Raw genomic sequence first — 26,283 nt, 5'->3', positions numbered from 1 at the left:
GTGTGCAACATATCGTGGGGGGGGGGGGGGGGGGCGGGAAAGCAAGTGCCCAAAGTAGTGACTTGATGGTGATGGCCTCACTGATTTTCAGCATAGTCCTACCACTAAAGGTTTATATGGGCGCATTTGAGCATTTTTGGAGTACACAATCCAGTTTGATCAACCCTCACAAGGTGGGCAAAAGGCGTGAAGATTCTTTCGAAAAATGAGACTCACTGTTAACTAAGTTAACATCTCCTAAGTTACACTAGGAGAACGTTAATATTCTCCTAGTGTAAACTTTGTTTGCCGTGAGTTTAAAAACGATGCCAAGCAGATCTGATCTGAAAAGCAGTTGGAATAAAGAAACATTTATCAAGAAAACTATTTAAAATACTGGCTAAATCTGCGATTGCTAATCTGTTCCTAAGTATTACGTGTTGTACCCCAAGTTATTAGGTAAGGACAATATGAAATCAGAATGCTGTAAAGTCACTGCATTTAGCAATTCATTTTAATATCCTTATCTATCTCATCCTTTTCTTGATAAAGATTTTATTTATTTGAGAGAGAGATAGCAAGGGAGAGAGCACAAGCCAGGGTCAGTGGGCAGCGGGAGAGAGAGGTAGGCTTTATGCTGAGGCCTGGAGCACAACGTGGGGCTTGATCCCAGGACCCTGGACTCATGACCTGAGCCGAAGGCAGATGCTTAAGCAACTGAGCCACCCAGGCATCCCCCATCTCACCCTTTAATATGTCCATTTAATATGTCAATTAAGCATCTGGCTCTTGATTTTGGCTCAGGTCATGATCTCAGGGTTGTGAGCTCGAGCTGGGCATGGAGTCTGCTTAGGATTCTCTCTCTCCCTCTGCCCCTCCCCCCTTACAAAAAAAGTATTTCACCATCTATAGTATAAAGCATTTTATGTGTTTTATAGTATATATAGTTCTACATATAATATATAAATATACATTCAGAGCCAGTGGATCTTCTTTTAATTGATGCGGTCAGTTATCAAACATGTTTGGGACTACTTCTCTAGTGTTTCAGAGCTCCAACCACACCTTAGATGTGGTTGTTCTTTTGTTCTCCCCACTGACATTATGAACTCCTTAGTTTGGGAGAAATTGGTGTTTGTTCCCCCAGCTCCCGACAGATAGCACTGCTGAGGTATCTTGTACTGATGCGGTGGTGCTAGAACAGAAGGGTTTTCCTAATCCAAAATTCTCTCTTACTAGTCCCAGAGGACAGGGAGCTTCAGGGAACTCTCATCTGCGGAGCTCTGCATCACCTGGTCGCACCTACCTCCCCAAAGTCATCTTTTTCTCCTCACACTTAATCATGTACATAATTTTGAAGGAACTATAACAAAGACCACATCTGATTTTCACTCTTTAGAGGCAACTTCTTTCATGGTTTTCTTGAGATATTTACTTTAGTATTTCTAAACAATGCCATCCCACTACTTATTCCTCTTTCAGATATTACCAATTTATATCCTCCCCTGGAAAAGATGATTTTAGCTCTTACATCTGCAACCCCACCAGCAAACATACACATTTCACCTCCCCACTCATAATCTCAATAAAATTTTAATAAAACTTCTGGATAAATTACCATTCAGAATTTACTAAGTAAATAGCAAATACTTTTCACAGGCCACTAGTACACTGTGATTTTACTTTTTTTTTTTTTTTTTTTTAAATAGGCCCTATGCCCGGGTGCCTGGTGTCTCAGTCCATCTTCAGCTTGGGTTGGGTTATGATCCCCGGGTCCTGGGATCCAGCCCCGCATGGGACTCCCTGCTCAGCAGGGAGCCTGCTTCTCCCTCTCCCTTTGCCTGCCACTCCCGTGCTTGTGCTCTCCTCTGTCAAATAAGTAAATAAAGTCTTTAAAAAGTTATATATAGGGGATCCCTGGGTGGCTCAGCAGTTTGGCGCCTGCCTTTGGTCCAGGGCGCGATCCTGGAGTCCCGGGATCGAGTCCCGCATTGGGCTCCTGGCATGGAGCCTGCTTCTCCCTCTGCCTGTGTCTCTGCCTCTCTCTTTCTCTCTCTCTCATATATAAATAAATCTTTTTAAAAAAGGTTATATATATATATATATATATATATGAATTTATAAATTAAAGTAGGCTGTATGCCCAACATGAGGTTTGAACTAACAACCTTGAGATTAAGAGTGGCATGCTCTCCTGCCAGGTGCCACCCCCCCCAACTTTTTCTTATTGTTTCTTCTAAAAAGAAGGTTTGGGCGTTAATTGCCTTTTTCCCTATTTGCTTAGTTTTCAACCTACCAACCAGGTATCTCTCAGCAAACTGGCTGAACCTCCCAGCTCCGTTCAATACAGTCAAACAAGTCGGGCAACTTGTCAGCCTCTTCCTTCGCCTCATTCCTGGAGCCTCATCCTCCGGCTCCATCCAACCTGCTTCCTAATTCCTATTTGGGGCCATCGATTTGGGAATTGCCTTCACCTGCTTCCCAAATTGGATTTCACATCTCCTGGAATTCCTTTGCTCCCTCATTTTTATGGAGTTTCCATCAATTCCTTCCTGTGGCAGGAAGCCTGGAAGGTAAATTTTGAGACACTGCTGGTTGCCCACCCAGTATCCATTCCTCCCCATTCTGAGCTTGTTGAGCGTGGGGAATATATATAATATATTAACACCCAAGAATAGGATAATTCAATATAAGCTCTGGCCAGGATCGCAGGGCTACTGTCTACAGACTTGGCTGAACACTGAGGCCCACTGGGTACTGGAAAACCACTGAAGCCCATCTTCCACCTACAGAGATTCTGGCCTCCTTAGTGTGGGTGCAGCCTGGACATCAGGGCTTTTAAAAAGCTCCCAGGTTATTCTAATGTGCACCCAGTTTGACATCCTCTACCTTAGAGATCACCTGTTCCCATCTCCTTATCATAAGAATGAGGCAACGAAGGACCCTCAGATTACAACCTGCCCCCAAAGAATCCAATTTACTGACCCCCTCGGGTATTTCTTCCTTATACAGGAATTAAATATTTCTTTTTTTTTTTTGGAATTAAATATTTCTTGAGTAATGGCCTGTAAGATAATCAGGAATGGAGAAAAAGACGTTATGTTTGAATAAACTAGTATTTCAGAAATAATTTCACTTATTTAGAGATGTGTGATATTTAGCAGACCGTAGCATCCTAGTCCATAAATTCGGGAGACTTCTAAATGGTCACGTTATCAAAATGAGAAGGAAAAAACAAGTAAAGCCATCTAATGGAACAAATCCAACATTTACTTTCCTCAGAGTCTATCTGTGCTTCCAATTCTCTAGAGCACACATCTGGTTTCTACATGTTCCACCCCAGTGGGACCCTCAGAGTGAACCCTGTCCTGCAGCAGATTCCCATAGGGACTTCTCAGGCTACAGTTTAGTGGCTTGGCAGCATTTGACACAGCTGACCACTACATTCCTCGGACAACCTCTTCTCTGCTTCTAGGACACCTCTCTTCCCTGGTTCTTCTGCCTACCTCACTGGGCATTTCCCAGTCTCCTTTGCTGACTCCTCTTCCATCCAATTTCAGGTGCCAGAGTGTCTCAGGACACAGCCGAGGGATCTTCCATCCTCAGTCCTCCCTTCTAGAAGACTTTGCCCAGTCCTGTGGCTTTAAATACTACCCACATGATGTGGACTTTCACATCTGCCACTCCAGCAAATCTCTCTCTTGAACAGACTCCCTTATCCAACCTCTTCCTTGAAACTCCACCCTCATGTCTAATAAATTTCTCAACCAGCTCCCCACCCCTCTCTCCACCCAACTACTCAAGGCAGGGATAGCACACATTTATCTACATGTTTCAGCTGTAATCACTCCCTCCACCAGTGATTCTCCACCTTGGCTGCACAGTAGAAGCACTTGGGGATTTTTAAAAGGTTTCAGTGTCGAGTACCTGGGTGGGTGAGTGGTTGAGCATCTGCCTTTGGCTCAGGTTGTAATCCTGGGGTAGAGTCCCACACCAGGCTCCCTGCAGGGAGTCTGCTTCTCCCTCTGCCTGTGTCTCTGCCTCTCTCTGTATGTGTCTCTCATGAATAAATAAAAATAAAATCTTAAAAAAAAAAAAAAGGTTTCAGTGCCTGGCTTCCAGCCCCTAGACAATCCAATTTAATTGGTGCCCAGTTATGAGCTGAGCATCAAGATTTCTGATAAGCTTTTCAGGTGATTCTAATGTGCAATAAAGTGTAGGAATTTGAGCTCCAGAGCCATACTTTGATTCCTCCTTTTCCTCAATTCTCACATCCATCGATCAAGTCCTCCTCTTTCCAAAAATGTCAACATTAATATCTGTATGCAAACATCTTAAAAGTTTGGAAGTGCATAAACCAGAAAAAAAAATCTTGGTAATATCTTAAAATTGTGTTATATGTAATCTGAATTTTCTTAAGTTTTCCACGTTTTCTTGATTTTTGGTGATTGACAAATGGATTCTTGAGTTGCCATTTTAAGTTAAAATAAGCTATGTCCAAAAGGATCTAATAATACCTATCAGGTAATCCAATGTTTCCCTGCCCAACATTTGTGCGGAAGGGAGATAGTGACCTGAGCCAAAGGCAGATACTCAATCACTAAGCCGCCCAGGTGCCCCTGAACTTCAGTATTTCTACAGCAATGGTCATGCTGGCCTGGGGGGAATGTCACAAGGCAATCTGGCAAATGGAAGACTTTAGAACAATCCCAACAACCCACACTGGATTTTTTTCTTCTACTCCAATTTCTACAATGAACTGATTTTGTCATGATTTGCTGAATTGCTGAGAGTGGGAGAGGAGGAGGGAGGGAAAGAGGGGGAGGGGGAGAGAGAGAAAGAGAGAGGTTGAGAGAGACAGATCGAGATCCAGACAGCTGAGGCTCTGGGGTAGTTAAGCCCCAATTAAAGGAAGTCAAGGAGGAAAAAAAAAAAAAAAAAGAAGAAGATGAAGAGAAAGTCAGAGAGAGAAACTAGTTACATTCTAAGCATAGCTCTCAGAACAGAAATGATGTGCTCATTCTAATCCTGAGAAGCACTGAGAAGACAGATTGTAGAGCTTTTCATTTTTCACTAGAGCTACTGATAAAAAATGTGCATGCTACAACTTTCAGGAATTTCCCTAGAGATGCCTGAACCATGCCACCCAGTTCCTATAAAATCATCTCCCGTCACCACTTTGCTGCTTCTGGCCAGCAGGAGAGCAGAACCAGGGCTGCATATCCTAAAAGTGCTTGTTCTGAAAAAGTCACACTCCCTTTGAAAAAACATCCTGACCAATCAGCTCTCTAGGTCAGAGAGAAATAAAGCAAAACTCCTTTTCTCAGCAATACGGGATTCCAAGAGCAGTGAAAGCTGGAGAAGAGGGGGTGCGCAGGTGGTTCAGTTGGTTAAGTATCTGTTGATTTTTGGTTCAGGTCATGATCTCAGGGTTGTGAGATCTAGCCCCAGACTGGGCTCCACTCTGGGCATGGAGCCTGCTTAAGATTCTCTCTCCCTCTCCCTCTCCCTCTGCCCCTCCTCTCTCTCTCTCTCTCTCTCTCTCAATCTCTCTCTCTTAAAAAATTTTTTTTTAATTAAATTAAAAAAGGAAAGCTGGAGAAGACTGGAATTATAGCATTCCTTACACATTGCTTTCACTAACATTTCAAGAAGTGCCCAATTTTGATGCCCATACCTAAGGAAAAGTAAAATTAAAAGTCACAAAACCATAATTAATCAATTTCTCCTCAAGCCACTGAATGAGTTTACCTTATTTTCAGTCAAGCCCACCTCAGTGTTAGCTGGGGAATCCCTATATTCACCCTATCTCTAAAAACTCCCTCTAGTTGCTATAGGTGACAGGATTGCTATAGGTTGCTATAGATGACAGGATTTTCTTTTAAGCTCACCACTTAGACTACGGGTCTTCTGGAATGATAGCAAGGACAATTTTTCAGAACCTTTAACTTCACTAGTCACCAATTATTGCCTAATAGATGTTTTAGGCTGAAACACCTGCTGTATTCAAGGGGAAATCCCAAAAGACAACCTTCAAAGGAGAAGAAAGGAAGCCATCCCCCAACTGAGGGGACAGGCCTATTGGCACCCCTGCCTCACCAAAGCAGTCTCGTCACACCAAGGGTAAAGGAGGCAGAGACCCAAGAACAGAAAGCCCAGCAAGAGGCAGGCTAAGGAAAATGGAAAGAACCCCCTCCCCCCCAGATGATTGGCAAAGCAAACAAACAAGTACATAAACCAAAACCTGGCTTTAAACATTTGACCTGGGCAGCCCGGGTGGCTCAGCCATTTAGCGCCGCCTGTAGCCCAGGGCCTGATCCTGGAGACCCGTGATCAAGTCCCACGTGGGGCTCCCTGCATGGAGCCTGCTTCTCCCTCTGCCTGTGTCTCTGCCTCTCTCTGTGTGTCTCTCATGAACAAATAAAATCTTTTAAAAAAATAAAAAAATAAACATTTGACCTTGAAAAGAATATTGCAGTTGAGTAAAAAAGAATGGAGTCTGGAAATAAAAAGTCTTTTCTCTATCTATGAAGCCCACAACACGTGATGTGAGAGTTCCCCCAAGGGTGATCTCATTCTGCAGAACTGACACATGGAACCCAGACTCCTGGCCTCAGCTAAGAACAACCCAGCCTCAGGGAAGATCCCACTTCTAACTTTCCTGGCCAGAAGGGCTTCTTTTGGCAACTAATTTTACTTTGAAAATTGTAGCCACAAGAAATCACCTGTTTTCCCACTAAGTTTTGAGAATTGTCTTATCCTGGGTTTCACTTCACTAACAGAGCCTGGGCCTGAAGAGCTCAGCTTGTGAATAGGACCATTGCTGACTTTCAGTTCTCTATTCTCTGCCACTCTGTTCGAAATTTGTCTCCCTACCCTTGCTCATGAAGACATTTTATAGTTGTTATTCTGTTGTTAAAAACCACACTTTTGATGTGCTCCTCCTTGCTAGGAGAGAGCATGGCCTCCTCAAACACTTCATCAGGATTTACCGATTTTTAAGTGCAGGAGATTAAATAAAATCAGCACCATTATGTTGGCCCCTGCATGGGAACAGTCAGGGGAAGAGTGGGAAAGGTATTTTTAAAGGGTCCACACCACAGAACCTGGTTTATGGGAGCTTTGCTACAGGAGAGGGGCAAGCTTACAGTAATGGGAGTTTGACTCAAAGTATGAAGAGGAAAATGAGCTGAAATCTTGAGACTGATGACTCAAAAGGAAGAAGCTACTGGATTCCCCCAAACTTGGGCTGTTTAGTTAGCACATCAGAGAGGCAGTGAGCAGTTCCTAAAAGTGTGAAGCCCACACCCAACCCCTGCGGAGAACAATGTGGTCCGTAGGTCCCTTCAACATAAAACATGAGAAGCCCTGTCCTGACATCCGGACAACCTGTCCCACCTCTCTCTTAAGGACCCCTTCTGTTTCCCCCTGTCACTGCACAACCAGACACGCACACACACACACACATTTCAAATCAGAATCCTTTCAAAAGTTATTTGTGCACACAGTGGAGGATGTGTCCAGAGCTGTAAAGAGTGGGAGCCTCCGGAGACACTGGATATGATGCAAATGGTTAAGTCCTGAAGGAAACAGGCGAAGAAAAATGCTGGTTTAAGTAAAGATTTAAGAAATAGAAAGATTATATACACCACACCTGCCATAAGCACAAGCCTGCTTATCAGTCCAAGCAGAGCACACTAGGTAAAGCCACAGTCCATTTGCTCCCCAGCTCTCAGGACAGGGCTCTTAGAGCTCAGGCAGATGGAAGAAATACGCAACTTCTGCTCATCTGCCCCATTAAAACCAGACATCCAGCATTAAGAGAGATGGTCATGGGCAGCCCGGGTGGCTCAGCGGTTCAGCGCCGCCTGCAGCCCAGGGCGTGATCCTGGAGACCCTGGATCAGGTCCCACGTCAGGCTCCCTGCATGGGGCCTGCTTCTCCCTCTGCCTGTGTCTCTGCCTCTCTCTGTCTCTATGAGTAAATAAATAAAATCTTTAAAAAAGAGAGAGAGAGAGAGAGAGAGAGAGAGAGAGACGTTCATTTGGGTGCAACATACACAGGTATCCAGTTGCCAAGAAAGTCGTACCAAAGTGACGTCCTCTGACTCAAAACTGGCCTTTCCACCGTCTAAAACAAACATATGCCACACTTGCCTGGGAATAAATGCTTATCAGGACAGTCTCTAGAGAGATCAGGGAAGCCCTCCTGGGCCGTGGCTCTCCTCGCCGGGACACTGCCCTGTCCACGCCGCCCGAGGAAGGTGCGGGCCGCCCCGTGTTCCGTGAGCGGGGGGGGGGGGGGGGGGGGGGGGGGGAGCCCGGGCCTGCGCGCTCACCGGGCCCGCGGCGCAGCGGGCAGCAGCCCGAGCAGGGGGCCTCGCAGCACCCCCGGGGCGGCCTCCTCGGAAAGGCGGAGGAATCGGGGTAAACCGCACCGCACCCCCCACCTGAGCGAACGGCCGGGGTGCTCCGGAAGGCCACGCCCAGCGCGTTGAGGCAGCCGCAAGCGGTTACCAGCCGGCGGGGCGGGGCGGCGAGCGGCGGGGCCCGGGGCGAGGGTCTCTCCGGAGCGTCGGCGCCTCCCGGGTCGGCCTGGGCCCCGCGGCTCCGGCGTCGAAACCTTGCACGGCTTTGGCTCGGGCCTCGGGCCGGGGGCCCTCCGGGGCTGGAGCGGGGCCAGGGCGCGGCCGTGCACCCCGGGGCGGAGGGGGGGCCCCGAGCCGCCACCTCGGACGGGGGAGCGCGCGGGGAGCGCCTCGGAGCCCCGGGGCCGTGCGAGACGGAGCCAGGGCGCGGCCGCCAGAGGACCCCGGGGGGCAAGCAGCCCGGGGCGGGGGCGGGGGCGGCGAGGAGCGCCCGGCGGGGCGGAGCCGAGCGCCCCGGGGTACCCACCTGCCGCGGGGCCCCCAGGACGGGCCGGAGGCTCCGCTCCACGCCGGCAGGTGCAGGGCCTCCAGGCCGGGGCGCATGCCGCGGCGCCCGAGCGCCAGGAGGGGCGCGGAGGGTGGACGGCCGCACCCGCCTCGGCCCCGACGTGCCGGCCCCAGGCCCCTGCGCTCGGCTCTGGGGGGCGCCGGGTGTCTGCCGCGAGGTCTGGCTGCGGAGAAGCGGCCTCCAGGGAGCCGGCGGCGCGGGGCGCCCTCCGCACTGCCCCCGGGGGCGGGGCCGCGCGCTCGCTGCGCTCCGGGCTCCTGCCGGGCGCCCTCCGGGGTTTCTCCTCCACTGCGCAGTCCTGTCACCGGTTCCGTTCTGATGCACCCAGGACACAGGGCCGCGCTGGGGGCTGGGGGCACCGGCCCTCGGGGGATCCCCGGTTTAGGGCAGCGGTTTAGCGCCGCCTTCAGCCCGGGGCGTGACTCTGGAGACCCGGGGTCGAGTCCCACGTGGGGCTCCCTGCATGGAGCCTCTCTCTCTCTCTCTCTCTCTCTCATGAATAAATAAATAAAATCTTAAAAAAAAAAAAAAAAAGGACACGGTCCTCTCCCCCACGGTCCTCTCCCCCAGGACTTCGCGTGACCCGGCAAGTTCATCCGGATCAGCTCGGTCACTGGAGCGTGTTTGCACTCTGAAGCGTGTGATCACAAACTGTGACAAGCGTCAGGGTTCAGAGACGTGAAGCGCTCTGGACGCACGAGGGCCAGAAAACAGACCTCGCCTCCCGCTGGAGCGGGGAAGCTGGAGCCGCCCCAGGCCGGGAGCGCGGTGCACCTGCTGCAGCCCCTGCCCTCCCCTCCCAGAGCTCCCGCCTGCGGCAGGTGCCCACATGTCACGTTCAGCTGCCGGTGATGCTCACTTGGCAGCCTGGACCCGGCGACAGCCTCTTTTGTGCGGAGTCCTGTTTCTCTTTCCACGCGGTAGCAGCGCAAGTCCCCAGTTCCAGGCGACTTGGCTCAGCAAGCATTTAAAAGGTTTCTGGAGTTCGCTAGCTCAGAGGATACTCTGCTGCGTAATTATTTTAATATGTGTCTGCAGGTAGAGGTAACTGGACAGAATGATGTAAATAGATATACATACTTGACCCTCTTTTGAAAGTCATTTTTAAGGCAAAAATGCCTTATTTTAGAGTCCTTTTCATCAGAGGTGCCCACTGGGTGAGGACACCCCGGGTTTGGAAGATCCCGTTTGCATAGTACAGTCCCCACAGGTGGGTGCAAGGGTGGTTTGGTTAGGTTCCTTTTTAGAAAGCGGAGAGGAAACTGTCCAGGGCTGTTCTTGTGGGGAGGATGTGGATTCCGTGAAAAAGACAGACTGTGGCTTGATTGGAAAGTGTTAGAGGAACTATATGGAAAGCAAGACATTTTATGTATATTGTGTAAATATGTACAGATATATATATGTATACACACAGTTTTTACACTAAGAAATTTCCAAGCCTTTTTAATTCAAAGAAAAACTGCCATGAAGGAACTACCCTATTAACCTCAAAATGCTAGGACTCTACTAGGGACAACAATCCCTTTAGAAGGGGACTGTAAACTGGGATAACTTCTTTTTGTATCAACCAACTACTCATTATAAGTGTTTTCTAAAACTTCAGTATTTCTACTGGATAACTTATCAGTGGGTAGTTAAAAAGAAAATTCGTTGTTAATTGTGCGTTTTTTTAAGACCGTTTACCACGTGCGAGGGCCCCCTACTTCAAGGGGCCAGGAGTAACCCCGAGTGCCCACTAGGTAGGAAGGTTGATTTACATGTTATCTCATTGAACACTCAGCACTCTGTGTACTGTCATCTCCTTTTGAAATGAGGAAAATGAGTTCAGAGAGGTTTAGGTTACTGCCCTGAGGTCATCCACACAATTTGTAGTAGATCCAAGATTTCTATTCAGGTCTTTGAGTTTCCAAAGCCTTTATTCTCACCACACTGCTGCTACACAGACACATAATTAACAGTTAGTGATCTTGAATTGTTTTCCTAATCTGGAGAAGTTTCCTAGTTTCACAAAGCGGAGAAGAGATACATGTACATCAATAGCTATAATGGGTGATAGATTATTGATCGGTATCAAGGTATTATTTTAAAAATAAACAGTAAGTAAATTCTTTTTATATAGATGAATGAATGAATGAATGGAGTGAATGAATGAATGAATGAATGAGACACAGGGAGAGAAGCAGAGGCATAGAGAGAAGCAGCATCCCTGAATGGAGCCTGATGCAGGACTCAATCCCAGGACCTAAGCCAAAGGAGACGCTCAACCACTGAGCCACCCAGGCACCCCAACAGTAAGTAAATACTTATCAAACACCCAGGCCATGCAGAAATTGCACTACTGAGTATTTATCCCAAAGATACAAATGTAGTGATTCGAAGGGGCACCTGTACCCCAATGTTTATAGCAGCAATGTCCACCATAGCCAAACTATGGAAAGAGCCCAGATGTCCATTAGCAGATGAATGGATAAAGAGGATATGGTGTGTGTGTGTACACACACACACACACACACACACACACACACACAATGGAGTACTACCCAGCCATCCAAAAAAAAAAAAAAAAAGAAAGAAAGAAAGAAATTTTGCCATTTGCAACAACATGGATGGAACTAGAGGATATTATGCTAAGTGAAAGAAGTTAATCAGAGAAATACAATTATCATACTATCTCACTTATATGTGGAACTTAAGACACAAAACAGAAGATCATAGGGGAAGAGAGGAAAAAATAAAACAAGATGAAATCAGAGAGGGAGACAAATCATAAGAGACTCTTAATCATAGGAAACAAACTGAGGGATGCTGGAGGGAAAGGGGGTAGGGTAACCGGGTGATGGACATTAAGGAGGGCCAGTGATGTAATGAGCACTGGGTATTATATAAGACTGATGAATCACTGAACTATACCTCTTAAACTAATAATACATTATATGTTAATTAATTGAATTTAAATAAAAAGATAAACACTGTAGAGGGAGTAGTAGTTACAATGGAGAACTCTAAATATCTCAAATTTCAATGTGCAAATGAAACACCAGCTTATACTCATTGTAAAACCTCACATTTCAGCATTGGGAGTCATTTTTATGATTGACTTTCTGTTAAATAATAAGACTTCAGTGTCTCAAAGCTATATTCATTTAACCTTTAAAACAAAAAATTAACAAACCAGTTTCTTTTACAAAAAAAAAAAAAGACTGCTTTGAGAAAACCTTTATTGCACACCATTGAATTCATGTTTTGCACACAAAACAAAGATACATGTTGTAAAAATCCCTGAAATTCTAATCAGCAGCATCCAGGGGTGGAGACTTTGTTTCTGTGTCTTTTGAAGGCATATATTTCCCATTTATTTTTACGTTTTGAGCAGTATTGTTTTTCAAAATGTTTTTAATGTGAGTTTTCGAACCTCTCCCCCAAAATCACAGTTCCTGATCCTAAAACACAATTCTGTGAGATTGAATGTGCTGTGAGGGGCACGGGACATCAGAGAGTTTTTGCAAGGCCATGCAAACACTAAAATAATCCCTGTAGAACTGAATATGCCTTTGGTATGCACTTTAATTTTTATACATATATAGGGTACTCTTTAACTCCGTATTTTAACACTGAAGGAGAGAAAACTTATACACGAATACTAAAAAACTTGATCCTTTCTGGAACTAAAAGCGGCATCATGTAACAGTTGCCCTTCAGGACCAAATCTTAGACTGTTTGCTGGTAATAGTTGTCTCTTTCTTACTCTGCCCTTTAAGAGGCCTTTAAGAGAAGATTTTAAAATACAATGATTACTGATACACAGCAACCACATCCCCCCTCTCTCTCAGAGACAAACCCCAGAGAGTGGTCAAGATCAGGGTTGGTGATTTGTGTGAAGTCAGACCAGGCATTGTTCTCCCCTGATGATACAATCAACCCAGTCAGGATAGCTAGACTCAAGAGGATAGGAGCTGAAGAAGGGGATGGAGAACATATCCTAAAACTATGGCAAAATAAACAAGATATAAGAATCCAATAGCTTCTCTCATCAAAGCTAGTTTAAAAAATCCAACATAAAGCTGCAAAAGACATTAAATGTTGCTTTTAAAAGTATAAATAGTTCTTGATCAATTACAGCTATCAGTTTGCTCAAAGTAATAGTCTTTAAACATACGACACCTGATCTTAAAATATCCATATAGCTTCCCAACTCAGCTATATTGTATATTTCCCTCCAGAGCACAGATGGCTGATGCTGTGGCTACTTAATCTGATGGCTACTTTTTACAACAGCAGAATATAGATATTGGAGTGTCATCTTCTAATCTGTATTTTCCAGAATTGGGCAGATCTTTGCACTCTGATATAAATGTACGAAGTTCAGTCTCTGGAAAACCATCTTGTTGGTAATGCTACACGGAAGAATAAGGGGGATAAAAATGCTCTCATGAATAAGTCTCTTGAAAACAGTTTTATTCCAAATTCAATATTTGGCAAGGGAGGGGGATCTTTCTAGGGTGATAGTTCAGTCACTGCCAAGTATTTTCAGGGAGATATTGCCTCTAGAGCAATTCTTCGGTGTAGCTAAGGAAAAGTGGGTCTAGAATTCTACAGTGTCCTCAGAGGCTCTTTTGTGGGTCTGGTTCAACCCCAAATGAGTCTGAGCTGTCTTTCCAGGGGGAATCCAGCCTGCACATCATTTTGGAGTCTCCCTTTTAGACAGACAGGTGTGTTTAAGGGCCCTGTATTAGCATCAGTTTGGGGATCTAAGATCTCTAGAACATGCCCTGACTAGAGAGGATCTGCCATCACTTGCCCACCTGACAGGTGCTCTGAGCTCATGGAAAGAGGTAAACAACTAAACGGTGAGTCTCAGACTTGTATCATCAAGACATGTCGACTCATATTACTATTCTTTGAGACCTAAGATATCACCCTTAAATAACATGTAGTTCTCTGCATGCAAAGCTAAAGGCAGTGAATTTTTAGAGCACAGTGGGGAGGGATCTGGACAGGTACTACAATCTTTCCCAGTGGCTTTGGTGACTCTAAGCACACAACTGCCAAGCAAGTACGGAGGATGGTTGGTTCTTAAAATCTAATTCAGTAAAGATTTTATTTATTTATTTATTCATGAGAGACACAGAGAGAGACACAGGCTGAGGGAGAAGCAGGCTCCACGCAGGGAGCCCTCTAATTCAGTAAAAATGAAGTCATGGTCCTCGCTTCATAAGCAAGGTATTCATAATTATCAACTCATAACCCATCAACTTCTGCCAACCTTCACTTTGTCCCCAGGATCATTTGTACGACATCATGTTTCATCAGCCCTCTCATACCCAGAAAGTCCGCAAGTGGAAGTGGAAGTGTCTATGCTAACAGTATACCTAATAGCATAAAGTTATTAGAAATTTAAATATATATATGGATATTTACCCTGCATTTCCATATTTCAAAGGGCTCAAACTGAGTTTTAAAATATCCCATCTAAGTGACAGTTTTTCAAATCATGTTTCTGACATGTATAAAGCATACCTGGCTAGTACTTGACATATCAATCCCTTCACTCTTCTAGAGACCAGGCCTCTGGGATGGTCCCAGACAGGGCCTTGCAAAGAGTATGGGTTCAGTCATAGCACGCTCCAAACTAAGAGTTCAATTTTTCTCTATGAAAATTAGATTTAAAAAAATAAAATTTTGAAATGCCATATATTTTGTTCACCCTATGCTTACTGATTTTTAGAAGTCTTTTTTTTTTTTAAGTTTTAAGTAATCTCTACACCCAACATGGGCTTAAACTCATGACCCTAAGATCAAGAGTCGCATGCTTTCCTGACTGAGTCAGCAAGGCACCCCTGGTCTTTATAATTCTAATAAAATTTTAGAAGTTTGTTTGAAAAATCTTACTTAGAGACAAAACTCTCAACATTCTACAAATTCTAATTCTTCATTTCTGTGTCTCAGTATCTAAAATTGAAGTCTGGGATGCCTGGATGACTCAGCAGTTGAGCATCTGCCTTGGGCTCAGGTCCTGATCCCATGATCCAGGTTCGAGTCCCACATTGGACTCCCTGCATGGAGCCTGCTTCTCCCTCTGCCTCTGTCTCTGTGTTTCTCATGAATAAATAAATAAAATCTTTAAAAAAAATAAAATTAAAGTCTTTCTTTTCTACCCTGAAAAAATGAACATTCTATCAGTTCTCTTCCCTCTTAGGTACCCTATTTTATTGCCATTCTACAAGTTCTGGGAAAATGCTGCTATTTACGGCTCTTGATGAACTTACCTTAATTGTTTCATACGTATCAGTGATCAGTGCGATGAAAAGACTTAAAATCATATATATAAAGAGGCTGATGAATGAGTAGAGATAAATTCTGCTAAACAGCCAGACCAAGTAACTTTTTTGTTGCATTTTTGCAAATGTGGCAAACATATCATCTCCATTTATCAGAGAGAAAAGGCACTCAGAGACCATGTTCAGAGAACGGAACTAGAAAAGGAAAAGAGAAAAAGTTCACTTTTTTCCATGTACCTTTCCAGTGGAGGTTTTGTTCATGACATCATAAAATAATGGGACCAGATATCTCAAGTTGCTGCCACAAACTATGTAGTTAATCTCACGTAACTATAAGCATTTGCTGTGTGGTATACACAACCTCTATAACATCTACTATTTTTCCTGGAATGACCAGCTCCTTCTTGAGGCTCCCCTTAATGGGACAGCTTGAATTGAAGCAGAAGGGGCTAGGCTCACCCTAAGTGCTTTTCTGAGTCAAGTCTTACCGCCCACTTTACCTACATAGAAAGAGATCCTAGAAAAACCTCTGAACCCTTCTAGAAACACTAGAGATACCCAAGTCCTAAGCATGCATGTTCATACTTCTTATTTGAAAGTTCATTCCATTTAGGGTAATGGCATTACAATCAAGACTATAACTCTGTTAACAAAATTTTCAAATATTTCTTCAAGTTTCTCCCTATACTACCTTTTTAATAAGGTCACACTTCCAAGTCTTGCCTAAATAGCTTACTCTAATATATATTGATGAATCTAGTCTTGACCTCATTGGTGGAAATAACTAATTAACTAACTAACTAACCAAAGACATAATTATCTGATACATTCCAGGGGAGGAGGTGAGGTAGTTGAGTCAATCAATTATTCTCTCAAGTTGGTCACACCTTACCAGTTTATAAACATGGCACCAGATATACTACCTTCGACATTTTCAGACTGAGTCACGAAATAGAAGGAGTTCATTTTAAAGGGCTAACAAGCCCCTGGCACTAATGTAGGAGCTTAATAGTAACAGGAAAAAGTTGTTTATTGGTACCTTATCGTGGTACGGCCCCAGCACAATCCATCCACAGAAGCAATAGCCTAAATAAATCATAGCGGCACAGCAACAGAACCTGATGACACTGGGCAGTGCTGCCTGCAGGGTCAGAATAAGGAGCTAGGAAAGGAAGAGAGGCCATTAGAATCCACTTGTCCCTCAGCCAAAGCAGTGCACTAACTCAGAAAGATAGGAATGGTAACAGCGTTGTGGGCGATCCATGGAATCCTTACATTATACTTCTGAAAGAAGCCGAGGTATCGAATGACTCCAAGCCACACAAGCATGGTGGAAGTCCCAAGAAGTATGCTACAAACATCATAACTTGTTAGACTCTAAAACAGAGCAGGGCAGGGGAGGAAAAGAGATTATTTAACAGAATTCATTTGGGCAAAAAAATATTTTGGGGGTTGATATGAATCAGGCACATTGTTCTAGGTGCTGAGAACAAATAAATGAATAAAGAGACAAGATTTCCTTCCCCCATGAAGCTTGCATTCTAGTGTGTGTGGGGAGAAGTAATAGAAATAAATTAACAAAACCCTCAATACCTCAGCTGATGGTAAGTGTTGAGGAGAAAATCCAGGGGAGGGGAGAAAGAATGGCTATTGGGTTGCATTTTAAATGGGGCTGGTCAGGAAGGTCTCACTTAAAAGGTGATATTTGAACAAAGACCTGAGGGCAGTGAGGGAGCAAGCCAAGCAAAAATCTGGGAGAGGAGTGAGTGTTCCAGGCACAGAGACTAGCTAGTGCAAAGGCCCCACAGTAGGAGGGTGCCTGGCAAGATAGGGAGTCAGGCTGGAGTGAGCAAGGGGCAGAGTAGAGTCATAGAGGTAAGGGGGTAGGTAGTTTAGGGCCTCATTTAACAACTTTGCATTTCAATCTGATAGGCCGGGGAGATTTGAAAGCTCTGAACAGGAGTGATATGATCCCATTTGGGCTGCTACGGTTTAAGAGCAGATTGTCAGAAGAGTGAGAAGGCTGTTGCAATAATATAGATAAGAGCTGATGGTGGCTAGAACCAGCCTGGTCATGGTGAAGGCAAAGAGGCGATTTTTGAAGATAGATTGCTAGGATTTCCTCCTGGATTAGATGGAGGGGAGATGGGATTAGTGAAAGAGAAGAGTCACAGATGCATCTATGGCTTTTGTCTTGAGCTACTGAAAAGAGTTGCCATTAACTGAAATCAGAAATGGAGACTTTATGAAGAAGCAGGTTTGGGCCATGGAGGTGGAAATTTGGGGGGGTTCTGTGTTAGGTATGTTAAATTTGAGGAGCCAAGTAGACATAAAATGAAGATGTGGAACCAACAGAGGGATATTTGAGATCAGAGTTCAGGGAAGAATTCTAACCTAGAGATATAGATTTAGAAATCAATGAAATAAAAATCAATGGTAGAGAGCTACTAGTTAAAGCCATGGGACAGGATGAGATCACCCAGATAGTGGCAGGAAAGAGAATATGTGCAAGCACTGCACCTTCAGGCATTGTCACTTCAGTCAGTTGGAGAAGTAGGAAGGAGCCGGCAAAGGGAGTCAGAATACCAGCCTGTGATGTAGGAGAGAACCGGGTGACAGCCCAGTGAAAAAGTGCATCATCAAAAAGGGAGTGCTCGCAGTGTTAAAATGTGCTGATAGGTCAAGATGAGGATAAATAATGGATTATTTAACTTAGCAGCACTGGTGGTCATTGGAAGGAACATTTTTCTGCAGAGTGGCAGGGCAGCCTGATTGAAACAGATATAATAGAGAATGGGAGGAGCAGAATTAGAAACAAGATTAACTACTCTTTTGAGGTCTTTTGCTATATAAAGGGGAGCCAAAAAAATAGGGAAGTAGCTAGATAGAAACTAGGTTGAGATTTTTGTCTCTTAAAAAGAACAAAGAACATGCTAATGGGAAGGGTGCTGTAGAGAACCGATGCTGGTAGGTAGATAAATGAAGTGGGAGGTAGTAGAATTTCTATTTTTTTCTTGTTTTTTTGTGAAATAGAAAGAAGGTCATCAGTGGACAGTGAGAATGGGGCAGGGGTTTTAGAGTTTTAGAGTTTTCAGAAAAGAAAAAAAATATGAAAAATATAAATTTGAATAAGGTTAGTTTGAACAACATAGGGTTGTGGGGTTTTGTTTTTTGTTTTTTTCATTTGATTTTTGCTTTGGAGGTACAACTGATTTCTAGGCTAAGTTAATCCTAACTTAAAATGGAAAACCTTGGGGGGCACTTGGGTGGCTCAGTTGGTTAAATGTCTGCCTTTGGCCCAGATCATGATCTCAAGGTCCTGGAATCAAGCCCTGCATCTGGCTCCTTGCTCAACAGGGAGTCTGCTTCTCACTCTACCCTCCCTTCTCTCTCTCTCTTCCTCTCTCTTTCATAAATGAATGAATGAATGAATGAATAAAATCTTTTTAAAAAATGGAAAACGTTATAGCCTATCAATGGGCAAAGTAAGAAAAGGGCAGCAACTGCAAGCACTCAAATAGTAGTAGGTGGGTTTCACTTTCACTCCCAGTCCTACTTCTTTTGTTGTTGTTGAAGATTCTAGCATTTCTTGTGAAACCTTAGTTTCCATGGGGTAAGAATTCACTGGCCCACTCCCAGGGCTCAGATTCAGTCAGTCTAACATGGAGCATTTTTACCAGATCCCCAAATGACTCTGATACGGAGGCTTGTGTGCCTAAAGAATCACGAAGAGATTTCCTGACATGATTTAAGAGACTGCTACTGATTTGAAGTTTACTCAACATAATGTTTGAAAGAAATAATTTACTCTGCAAATTCTCACATTCTGGAAAAATATTAGTGCAAATCTGATACTAATGATGGTATAAATGGAAAAAATTTACCTTAGCTTGAATTTCCATTTTCAGAATCGATCCAATAATTGTCAACATGTCACTAATAATAATCATAATGTACCATCCATTGACGAATTCCATTCGATCAGAAACAGAAACTTCCTTCTTATAATGGAGGAGGAAAAAATTGACAAATTCCTTTAGGGAAAAGAGGGGAGTCACAGTGAATTTCTCTGTCAATCACAGTGGCCGAAGCATTTCTAGAGGGCAAGAAGCCCTACCTGTTGAAGCTGAAGTCCTCTAATTACAGATCGGAGGCACAGGGTTAGTGAAGCCAAGCATGTCAGAATAACAAAGGCATCAAAGATCATCATGTAGTGAGTGTTCTTCTGAACTGGAAGGAAAGAGCATTACCTGCTTATGCAGCGGAACATCAATATGGTGACCTCTATTTCTTTTATTTTCATTTTTAGCCTCATTTATTTTAACTGCTACATTACATACCACAGTACAGATATTTAACATTTACAAGGACACTCAGATTGTAATCTGTTTTTTCCTGCTACAATAATTCTCCAAGTCCTCTCTATGCACAGGTGCACATGATTCTTTAGGCAAATGAATATATAAAGGTGGAATTGTTGGGGTAAGGCATATACATAGTTCTGAAAAAAAATCCTAAGAAATTGTCCTCTGAAAAGATCGTACCAGTGTACACACTGACACATAACTCCACATCTTCTCCACTGTTGGAAATTAACAATCTTTTATTTTTGGCAATCAAAAGACTAAATCCTATTCCCAATGATTTGAAATGCCATCCGTACCAGCTGCCAAATTACTGTATGTATTCAAGTACCATATTTTACCCTTTTGATGTTTTTGTGTGTTTTAATGCCTAAGACAAATAACTCTCATTACTCTTTTCTGGAATTTTTGTTGGATGCTCTTGCTTAGTTTTTCATATATTCTTTAGGATCAGATGTTAAATTCCAATAAAAATCCTACTGGTAATTTTTTGGGAGGACTCATGTTAAATGTATAAATTATGGAGAATTGGCATATACATAATGTAGAATCTCTTGTTCAAAAATATGATGAGCCATTCCATTGATTCAGGCCTTTCTGCATCCTTTAGAAGCATTTTCAAATTTTATCGGAACCCTTCACTTTGCTTTTTGGAATAATTTAGATAGTTCAGACATTCTTTCTGCAAAAACAACTGGTAAGTGTTCCCCATGAGTATTTAAAGAAAGTTAAAACTCCTTCTTTTAGGGGCACCTGGGTGGCCCAGTTGGTTAAGCATCTGCCTTCAGCTTAGGTCATGGTCCCAGGGTCCTGGGATTGAGCCCCCCATCTCTGCTCAGTGGAGAGCCAGCCTTTCCCTCTACCTGCCACTCCCCCTGCTTATGCTCCCTCTCCCCCTGTCAAATAAATAAAATCTTTTCTTAAAAATTCCTTCTTTTAAAAACTACTACAACCATCAATAATAGATCTTTAATTATCAGTCTATGGTGTTTTGTTCTTAATACAGTTAGCCTTCCTGCACATTTTACTAAAATATACTATCTGGGTGTAAAATATTTATTAAGAACCCACTATGTGTCAGGTGTTTTTCTAGATGTTGAGAATACTCAGTCTATAGCTGAATGCACACCAAGTGGTGACCAAGATAGACCCCCGACTTTGTGGAACTTCTATTCTATTGCAGTGCGACATGCAGAGAGGTAAACAAGTAAATGAACACAATGCTTTCAGACAGGAGTAAGTGATATGAAGAAAATAAAGCATAGTAACTAACAGGTATTGCTATGCCACACATAGTCCTAAGCACTTTATATGTATTGATGCATTTGATCCTCACAACAACGCCAATAAAGGGGTGTGTGTGATTATCCCCCACTTGGCAGGCGAGAAAATGATGCACAAAGAGGTCACAGAAACTTGCCCAAGTTTCCATAGCCAGTAAGTGGCAGAGTCAGGATTCAACCCTTTGCAGTCTGTCTCCAGCATCTGTCACTCTGTATTAGTGGTTCTTGGCATCCCTTGGGAACTGTTGGAAATGCACACTCTCTAGCCCGACCCTAGACCCACTGAATCAGAAACCACATTTTCACAAGCTCTCTCAGATGACACTGAAGTTCAAGAACCACTTGGTGTAAGTGAGAGAGGCTGGTGTAGTGGAGTGGGGAGAAGAGGCTCATTTAGAAGGCACTGTAAGCTGCAGCAGGTCTCAGATGAGACCTGAGTGACAAGGCGGAGCCATCCACGTACAGATTCTGGAGAATTTCAAGCACAAAGTGCTAGCCACCATGATTAGAGCCAGGTGAAGAAGGTGAGCAGAGGTCTCCGCTGTCATGTGCTGTGCTACAGAGCTTGTCTTTGTTTGACAAGGTAGACTGATAAAAAGATAAGCACTTAAGACTATAGTTCTATAGTTCAAAACTCTATAATGAAGCATCCCATTAATACTGGCCAAAGGGCATCTAATTGTTACCAAAATGTCTATATCTACTTTAGAAAAACTTAAAAACTAAGAAACATTTGAGAGAAAGCCTGAGTGCCAGGTACCTTCATATGCTCTCATTTTCTCTATTCTAAAGTTTGTGGAGAAGTACTGCAATGGTTACAGATGACATAACAGGCTTGGATTTCAAATAAACAATTTTATAGCTGAAGTGAAATTTGTGATTCAAGAGCCTCATATATTTGAAGTTACCTAATAGTGAAAAAAAAAACACGAGAATGAAGAAATTTAATTTCATTTCTCCTTACTATCTCATTACCACTTCTGAACTTTGTGAATCCACGAACAGCAAGCCCTAAGGCAATGATTTTCTAAGTATTGCATGGAAAAGGATGACCTGCACAATCCTTGGTCCCACCCCAGACCTGTGGACTGCCTTGCCTTGATTCTTCTGCTCACTAGAATCCAAGAACCCCTGACTTAGTCCAGTGTAACATACCAAAGGGGCTAGAAAATGAGACAGATACATTCTTTTCCAGTCAATTTTCTCCAGTTCAGCCCCAAAATTCTCAGTGGTACTTAGTCTATAGCTGAATGCATGTCCATGTCCATATTTCCAAGAATGGACACTTTCCTCATTCCTAAATATAAATATAATGTGCGGGATGCTTCAGGGTGAGCCTACATGACTTCTCCCTGGCTGTAATGACTACTGGCACCAAGATTTACTTCTAAGCCTTAGGTTCTTATTTGTGTAAATAGGGATGCTGCTTATCTCAAGGAAATTTTAAAAGTATTAAAATGTAGGTGGAAGTTCTTATGCAGTAAGCACTCAATAAATATTACTTTGGGCATATGTGATTTTTTTTTCCTGGGGGGTCGTGTGCACTTTTTGGTAAGAACTGGGCCAGTGAGGGCACATGGAGAGGTCAGTAAAAGTCATTTCAATTACTAATAACTTATGAATTGCCTGGAACACCAGATCCCTACAATGAGTTGATCTATTTGTAGAGAATTAGGAACTTGAGAATGCTCCAATTCTTTCATTTGTTGCTCCACATATCCCAGTAATTTAATAGCTCTTTTATTTAGTAACCATTTTCAAAACTAGTAAAATTCACCACTTACTTGATCCTGATACATGCCAGTCTTTACATTCTCTGATGGAAATATCATTATCTAAACTTATCTTAATTCTTCCACTATGGGCCTTATTGTCAAATGTTATCTGTGAAGAACAGAAAAGTGTCAAAAACATAGCTATAGTTTTTAAAGTCAAGACATCTCTATATATTAATTAGGAAACAAATCTTTTAAGGTGAACGGATACCCACCCAGATTTCATCTCAGACTCTCATCCCTGAGCTGATGCTAACTCTGTTCAACTTGGGAAATGCCCTTTATTTCTCTGTGAAATGAGAAAGTTGAACAAGATCTTCGGTTGAGATCTTTTAGTCTCTAATATCCTATATTTCTAGGACAGTATTCCAGCCCTGGACAACTCATAAAACAAGAGATCTCTCTCCTCTTTACCTCTAGATGTCCTCTTGGTATGAACAAGAGCTGATATAAGTATGCTTTTCCCCACCACCCCAGGGACTCAGCTGGCGATAGTTCGTCAGTACTGTTATAATTCTTACTAAGACAGAGGTTCATTATCTCAGGCTTGGAACATTTCAGATGGAGGTTTTCACAGGTTTTCATTCTGGACCCAGATTTCTTTCTTTCTTTCCTTTTTATTTTTTTTTTAAGATTTTATTTATTTATTCATGAGAGACACAGAGAGAGAGAGAGAAGCAGAGACACAAGTAGAGGGAGAAGCAGGCTCCATGCAGGAAGCCCGACCCAGGTCTCGATCCCGGGACCCCAGGATCATGCCGTGGGCCGAAGGTGGTGCTAAACCACTGAGCCACCCAGGGATTCCCTGGACCTAGATTTCTTAGTCACTCTAGTACCATATATAAAAAAGGATGTGGTGCCAGGTAGTCAACAGCTGTGTCTTGCTTCAAGGATCACCACTTCAAGACATCAGGCACCCAGCAGGACAAAGCCACACCAGAACAACTTTCATATTCCTACTGTCTCCGCCTTCTAGCTCTCTCCACTTTCCCCTTATCGGGATAGGGAAAGCAAGGAAATAAGTTTTGGTTTTGTTCAGCTTGTTTTTAGTGCCTCCTCTCTCAAGTCCTAAAGGAAAAACATCCTTTCAAAAGTCTGCCATTTAGGGGCACCTGGGTGGCTCAGGCGGTTAAGCAGTTAAGCATCTGCCTTTAGCTCAGGTCATGTTCCCGGGGTCCAGGGACTGAGCCCCCTGCTGGGCTCCCTGCTCAACAGAGAGGCTGTTCCCCCACTTGTGCTCTCAATCTCAAAAAACAACAACAAAAAAGTCTGCCATTTAAATGAGTTTTACTGAAGCTTCTTCATGTGGGGTAACCAGACATGCCTGCAGATATAAATTTTCAAATAAATTTGGTGAGTCTGATTACTCCGTTTCTCAGGTTGGACTGTAAGCATCTTTCCTTGACAAGCAACTTAAAGTGTTGTCAATGTTGCATACCTCCACAGCTGCTGGAGGACCCAGCCCATGGCCTCACAAAGGAAAGATGCTTCATATTACTTGAATGAGTCAGAAATATTTGCTAAGGAGAACCCATACTTATCCCCACACAGTCTCTGGGCTTTAAAAATAGTAGGTGCTCACTAAATATCTGCTGAGTAAATACACTTTGGCTCAATGTCAATCACATCTCAGGAGGGCTCCAAAGAAGTTCAATTCTTTAAACAAAGAAGAAAAAATAATGGATGGGATTAAGAACAGATTAGATAGCACAGAAAAAAGCAAGACTTAACTCTATGTTGTCTAGAGAAAGAAACCCACTTTAAACATAAGACACAAATACCTTAATATCAAAAGAGTGGGGAACACTACTTAAAAGAAAGCTGGGGTAGTTATATTAAAGTCAAACAAAGCAGATTTTAGAGCAAAGAATATTACTGGCGTAAAAAGTACCATTTCATAATGATGTAAGAGTTAGTTCCTCAAACGAACACAAGAATCCTAGATGTTTATATACCTAATAGTTTCAAAATATATGATGCAAGAATATGTTAAACCACTATGAATGAATGTTAACGCATTACTTTTACATGATGAATCCAAATTACAGGCACGCCCAGGAAAGTTTCATAAATAGCTGTTATATACCAGGTACTAAGGGAGGTCCTTTATATATTTCATATATATGAAGTATATAGATAGATAGACAAATAACAGATAGATGTCTTCACAACTTTGTTAGGTAGGTGGGCATTAATTCTGTTTTAACAAATGAGAAAACTGGAACTCAAACCAATTAAGTAATTTGCCTAAAGTTATAAGCTACTAACTGGTGAACTAGATTAAAATCTAGGCTTGCCTGATTCCAAAGCCCCTGCATTTTAAATCAGCATATAGTGCCCCAGTTCATGTTTACTTATAACCATAAAGTTATAACCATAAAGTTATAAGTAAACATGAACTATTATTAAACCACCCTCTAGGGCATCAGTTCTACTATAGTTTTGTGAGACAACACTAAATCCACAATGCACAGGCATAGCTTGGGGTGAATCTGCAATAACAGGAAAAACAGAACAGCTGCATGCAGCTAACAGGCCAGGTTGCTCTCATCACTGTACTGAGTCATGGGAAGGGGTCTACATTTTACAAATGTTTCATTTATTCATCCCACAAATATTTGAGTCATCTACTATGTGCTTTGAGGGATGCAGAGACTGGTAAAATGATTCCTGCCTTCCAGGAGCTTTCAATCTAGTAGAGTTGATGATAAAAGCCTAGAAATGCACAAAACAAAAGAGAAGGTGGGTGAGCCTACATAAAATATAAAAACAAAACCAAAGGGGGATCCCTGGGTGGCTCAGCGGTTTGGCACCTGCCTTTGGCCCAGGGCGTGATCCTGGAGTCCCGGGATCGAGTCCCACGTGGGGCTCTTGGCATGGAGCCTGCTTCTCCCTCCTCTTGTGTCTCTACTTCTCTCTCTCTATCATAAATAAATAAATAAATCTTAAAAAATAAAAATAAAAATAAAACCCTGGAGTTCAGAGCATAGGATGTGTTCCTATCTGAAGCATCACAAAAAGAATCCACAAAGAGATCAGTTGAACTGAGCCTTGAGAATGATAAAACTTCTGAAAGGTGACTCTCAGTTTGAGAGTGGTACAGGGGGTGGTAAGGGAGACGAGGGGCAAGAGAGAAGACTGTGGACAGTGGCTCAATTTTTAAAAAAATCAAGTAATATTGAAAACTCATAACTTCCTGACTAATATTAGGATCAGAATTTGTAGCCTAATACAAAATAGTCTTATAGTATTAGTGTTTTTTCCTGTTAAATGATATGCATAATTATTAATTATACTATATTCTGAAACTTTTTTAACCTCAACCTCTGAAAACTCGATTTCTCATAGCCAATTAGTTGAATATCATGAACGTAGCTCTGGTACGAAGTACTGCCGAAGTAACAGCAATCTGGACCATATGGAGGCAAGTTGTATCAAATGCAGTTCCACATATGCCCCACTCAGCATTGGATTTCTGAGCCTGAGCCTAATGAGGTGATCAACTCACAAGAGAGGCATCCTGTGCTCTCTAGAGAGCATTAATAGCTCCATGTGCCACTGGAATATAGAGAACAAAGATGCGACAGCGTGTGCTGAAGGGGGAGGAGCCAGAGCATCCAGACGCAGCCCACGGAAAGTACTGCAAACAATAACCCACAGGCCGCACA

General features: G+C 43.1%; 2 protein-coding genes across 8 annotated transcripts in view; both read right to left on the bottom strand.

Moving 5' to 3' along the window:
- MCOLN2 (mucolipin TRP cation channel 2) overlaps positions 1–9,189 on the bottom strand; it is a 51,952-nt gene extending 42,763 nt beyond the window's left edge. The window contains exon 1 of one of the 4 annotated variants that reach the window (XM_072754719.1): positions 8,874–9,189. In XM_072754719.1, the coding sequence (XP_072610820.1) occupies positions 8,874–8,950 (77 nt within the window). In that variant the 5' untranslated portion in view covers positions 8,951–9,189. Of the gene's footprint in view, positions 1–3,485; positions 3,695–8,135; positions 8,384–8,428; positions 8,693–8,873 lie in introns of those variants that run through there. The other 3 variants (XM_072754720.1, XM_072754718.1, XM_072754717.1) reach the window with 3 other exon arrangements.
- Positions 9,190–12,116: 2,927 nt separating this feature from the next.
- The window catches only part of MCOLN3 (mucolipin TRP cation channel 3), a 29,002-nt gene continuing 14,835 nt past the window's right edge, over positions 12,117–26,283 (bottom strand). For 2 of the 4 annotated variants that reach the window (XM_072754713.1, XM_072754715.1), the window contains exons 7-13: positions 22,625–22,724; positions 19,311–19,423; positions 19,078–19,227; positions 16,469–16,570; positions 16,233–16,355; positions 15,182–15,388; positions 12,117–13,309 (exon numbers count right to left, since the gene is read on the bottom strand). In XM_072754713.1, the coding sequence (XP_072610814.1) occupies positions 13,175–13,309; positions 15,182–15,388; positions 16,233–16,355; positions 16,469–16,570; positions 19,078–19,227; positions 19,311–19,423; positions 22,625–22,724 (930 nt within the window). In that variant the 3' untranslated portion in view covers positions 12,117–13,174. The remainder of the gene's footprint in view (positions 13,310–15,181; positions 15,389–16,232; positions 16,356–16,468; positions 16,571–19,077; positions 19,228–19,310; positions 19,424–22,624; positions 22,725–26,283) is intronic. The other 2 variants (XM_072754714.1, XM_072754716.1) reach the window with 2 other exon arrangements.

Source organism: Vulpes vulpes, chromosome 3 (genome assembly GCF_048418805.1).
Source record: "Vulpes vulpes isolate BD-2025 chromosome 3, VulVul3, whole genome shotgun sequence".
Lineage (NCBI taxonomy): Eukaryota > Metazoa > Chordata > Mammalia > Carnivora > Canidae > Vulpes > Vulpes vulpes.
The sequence above is the reverse complement of the archived record's forward strand: the minus strand, read 5'-3'. Positions and strand labels throughout refer to the sequence as shown.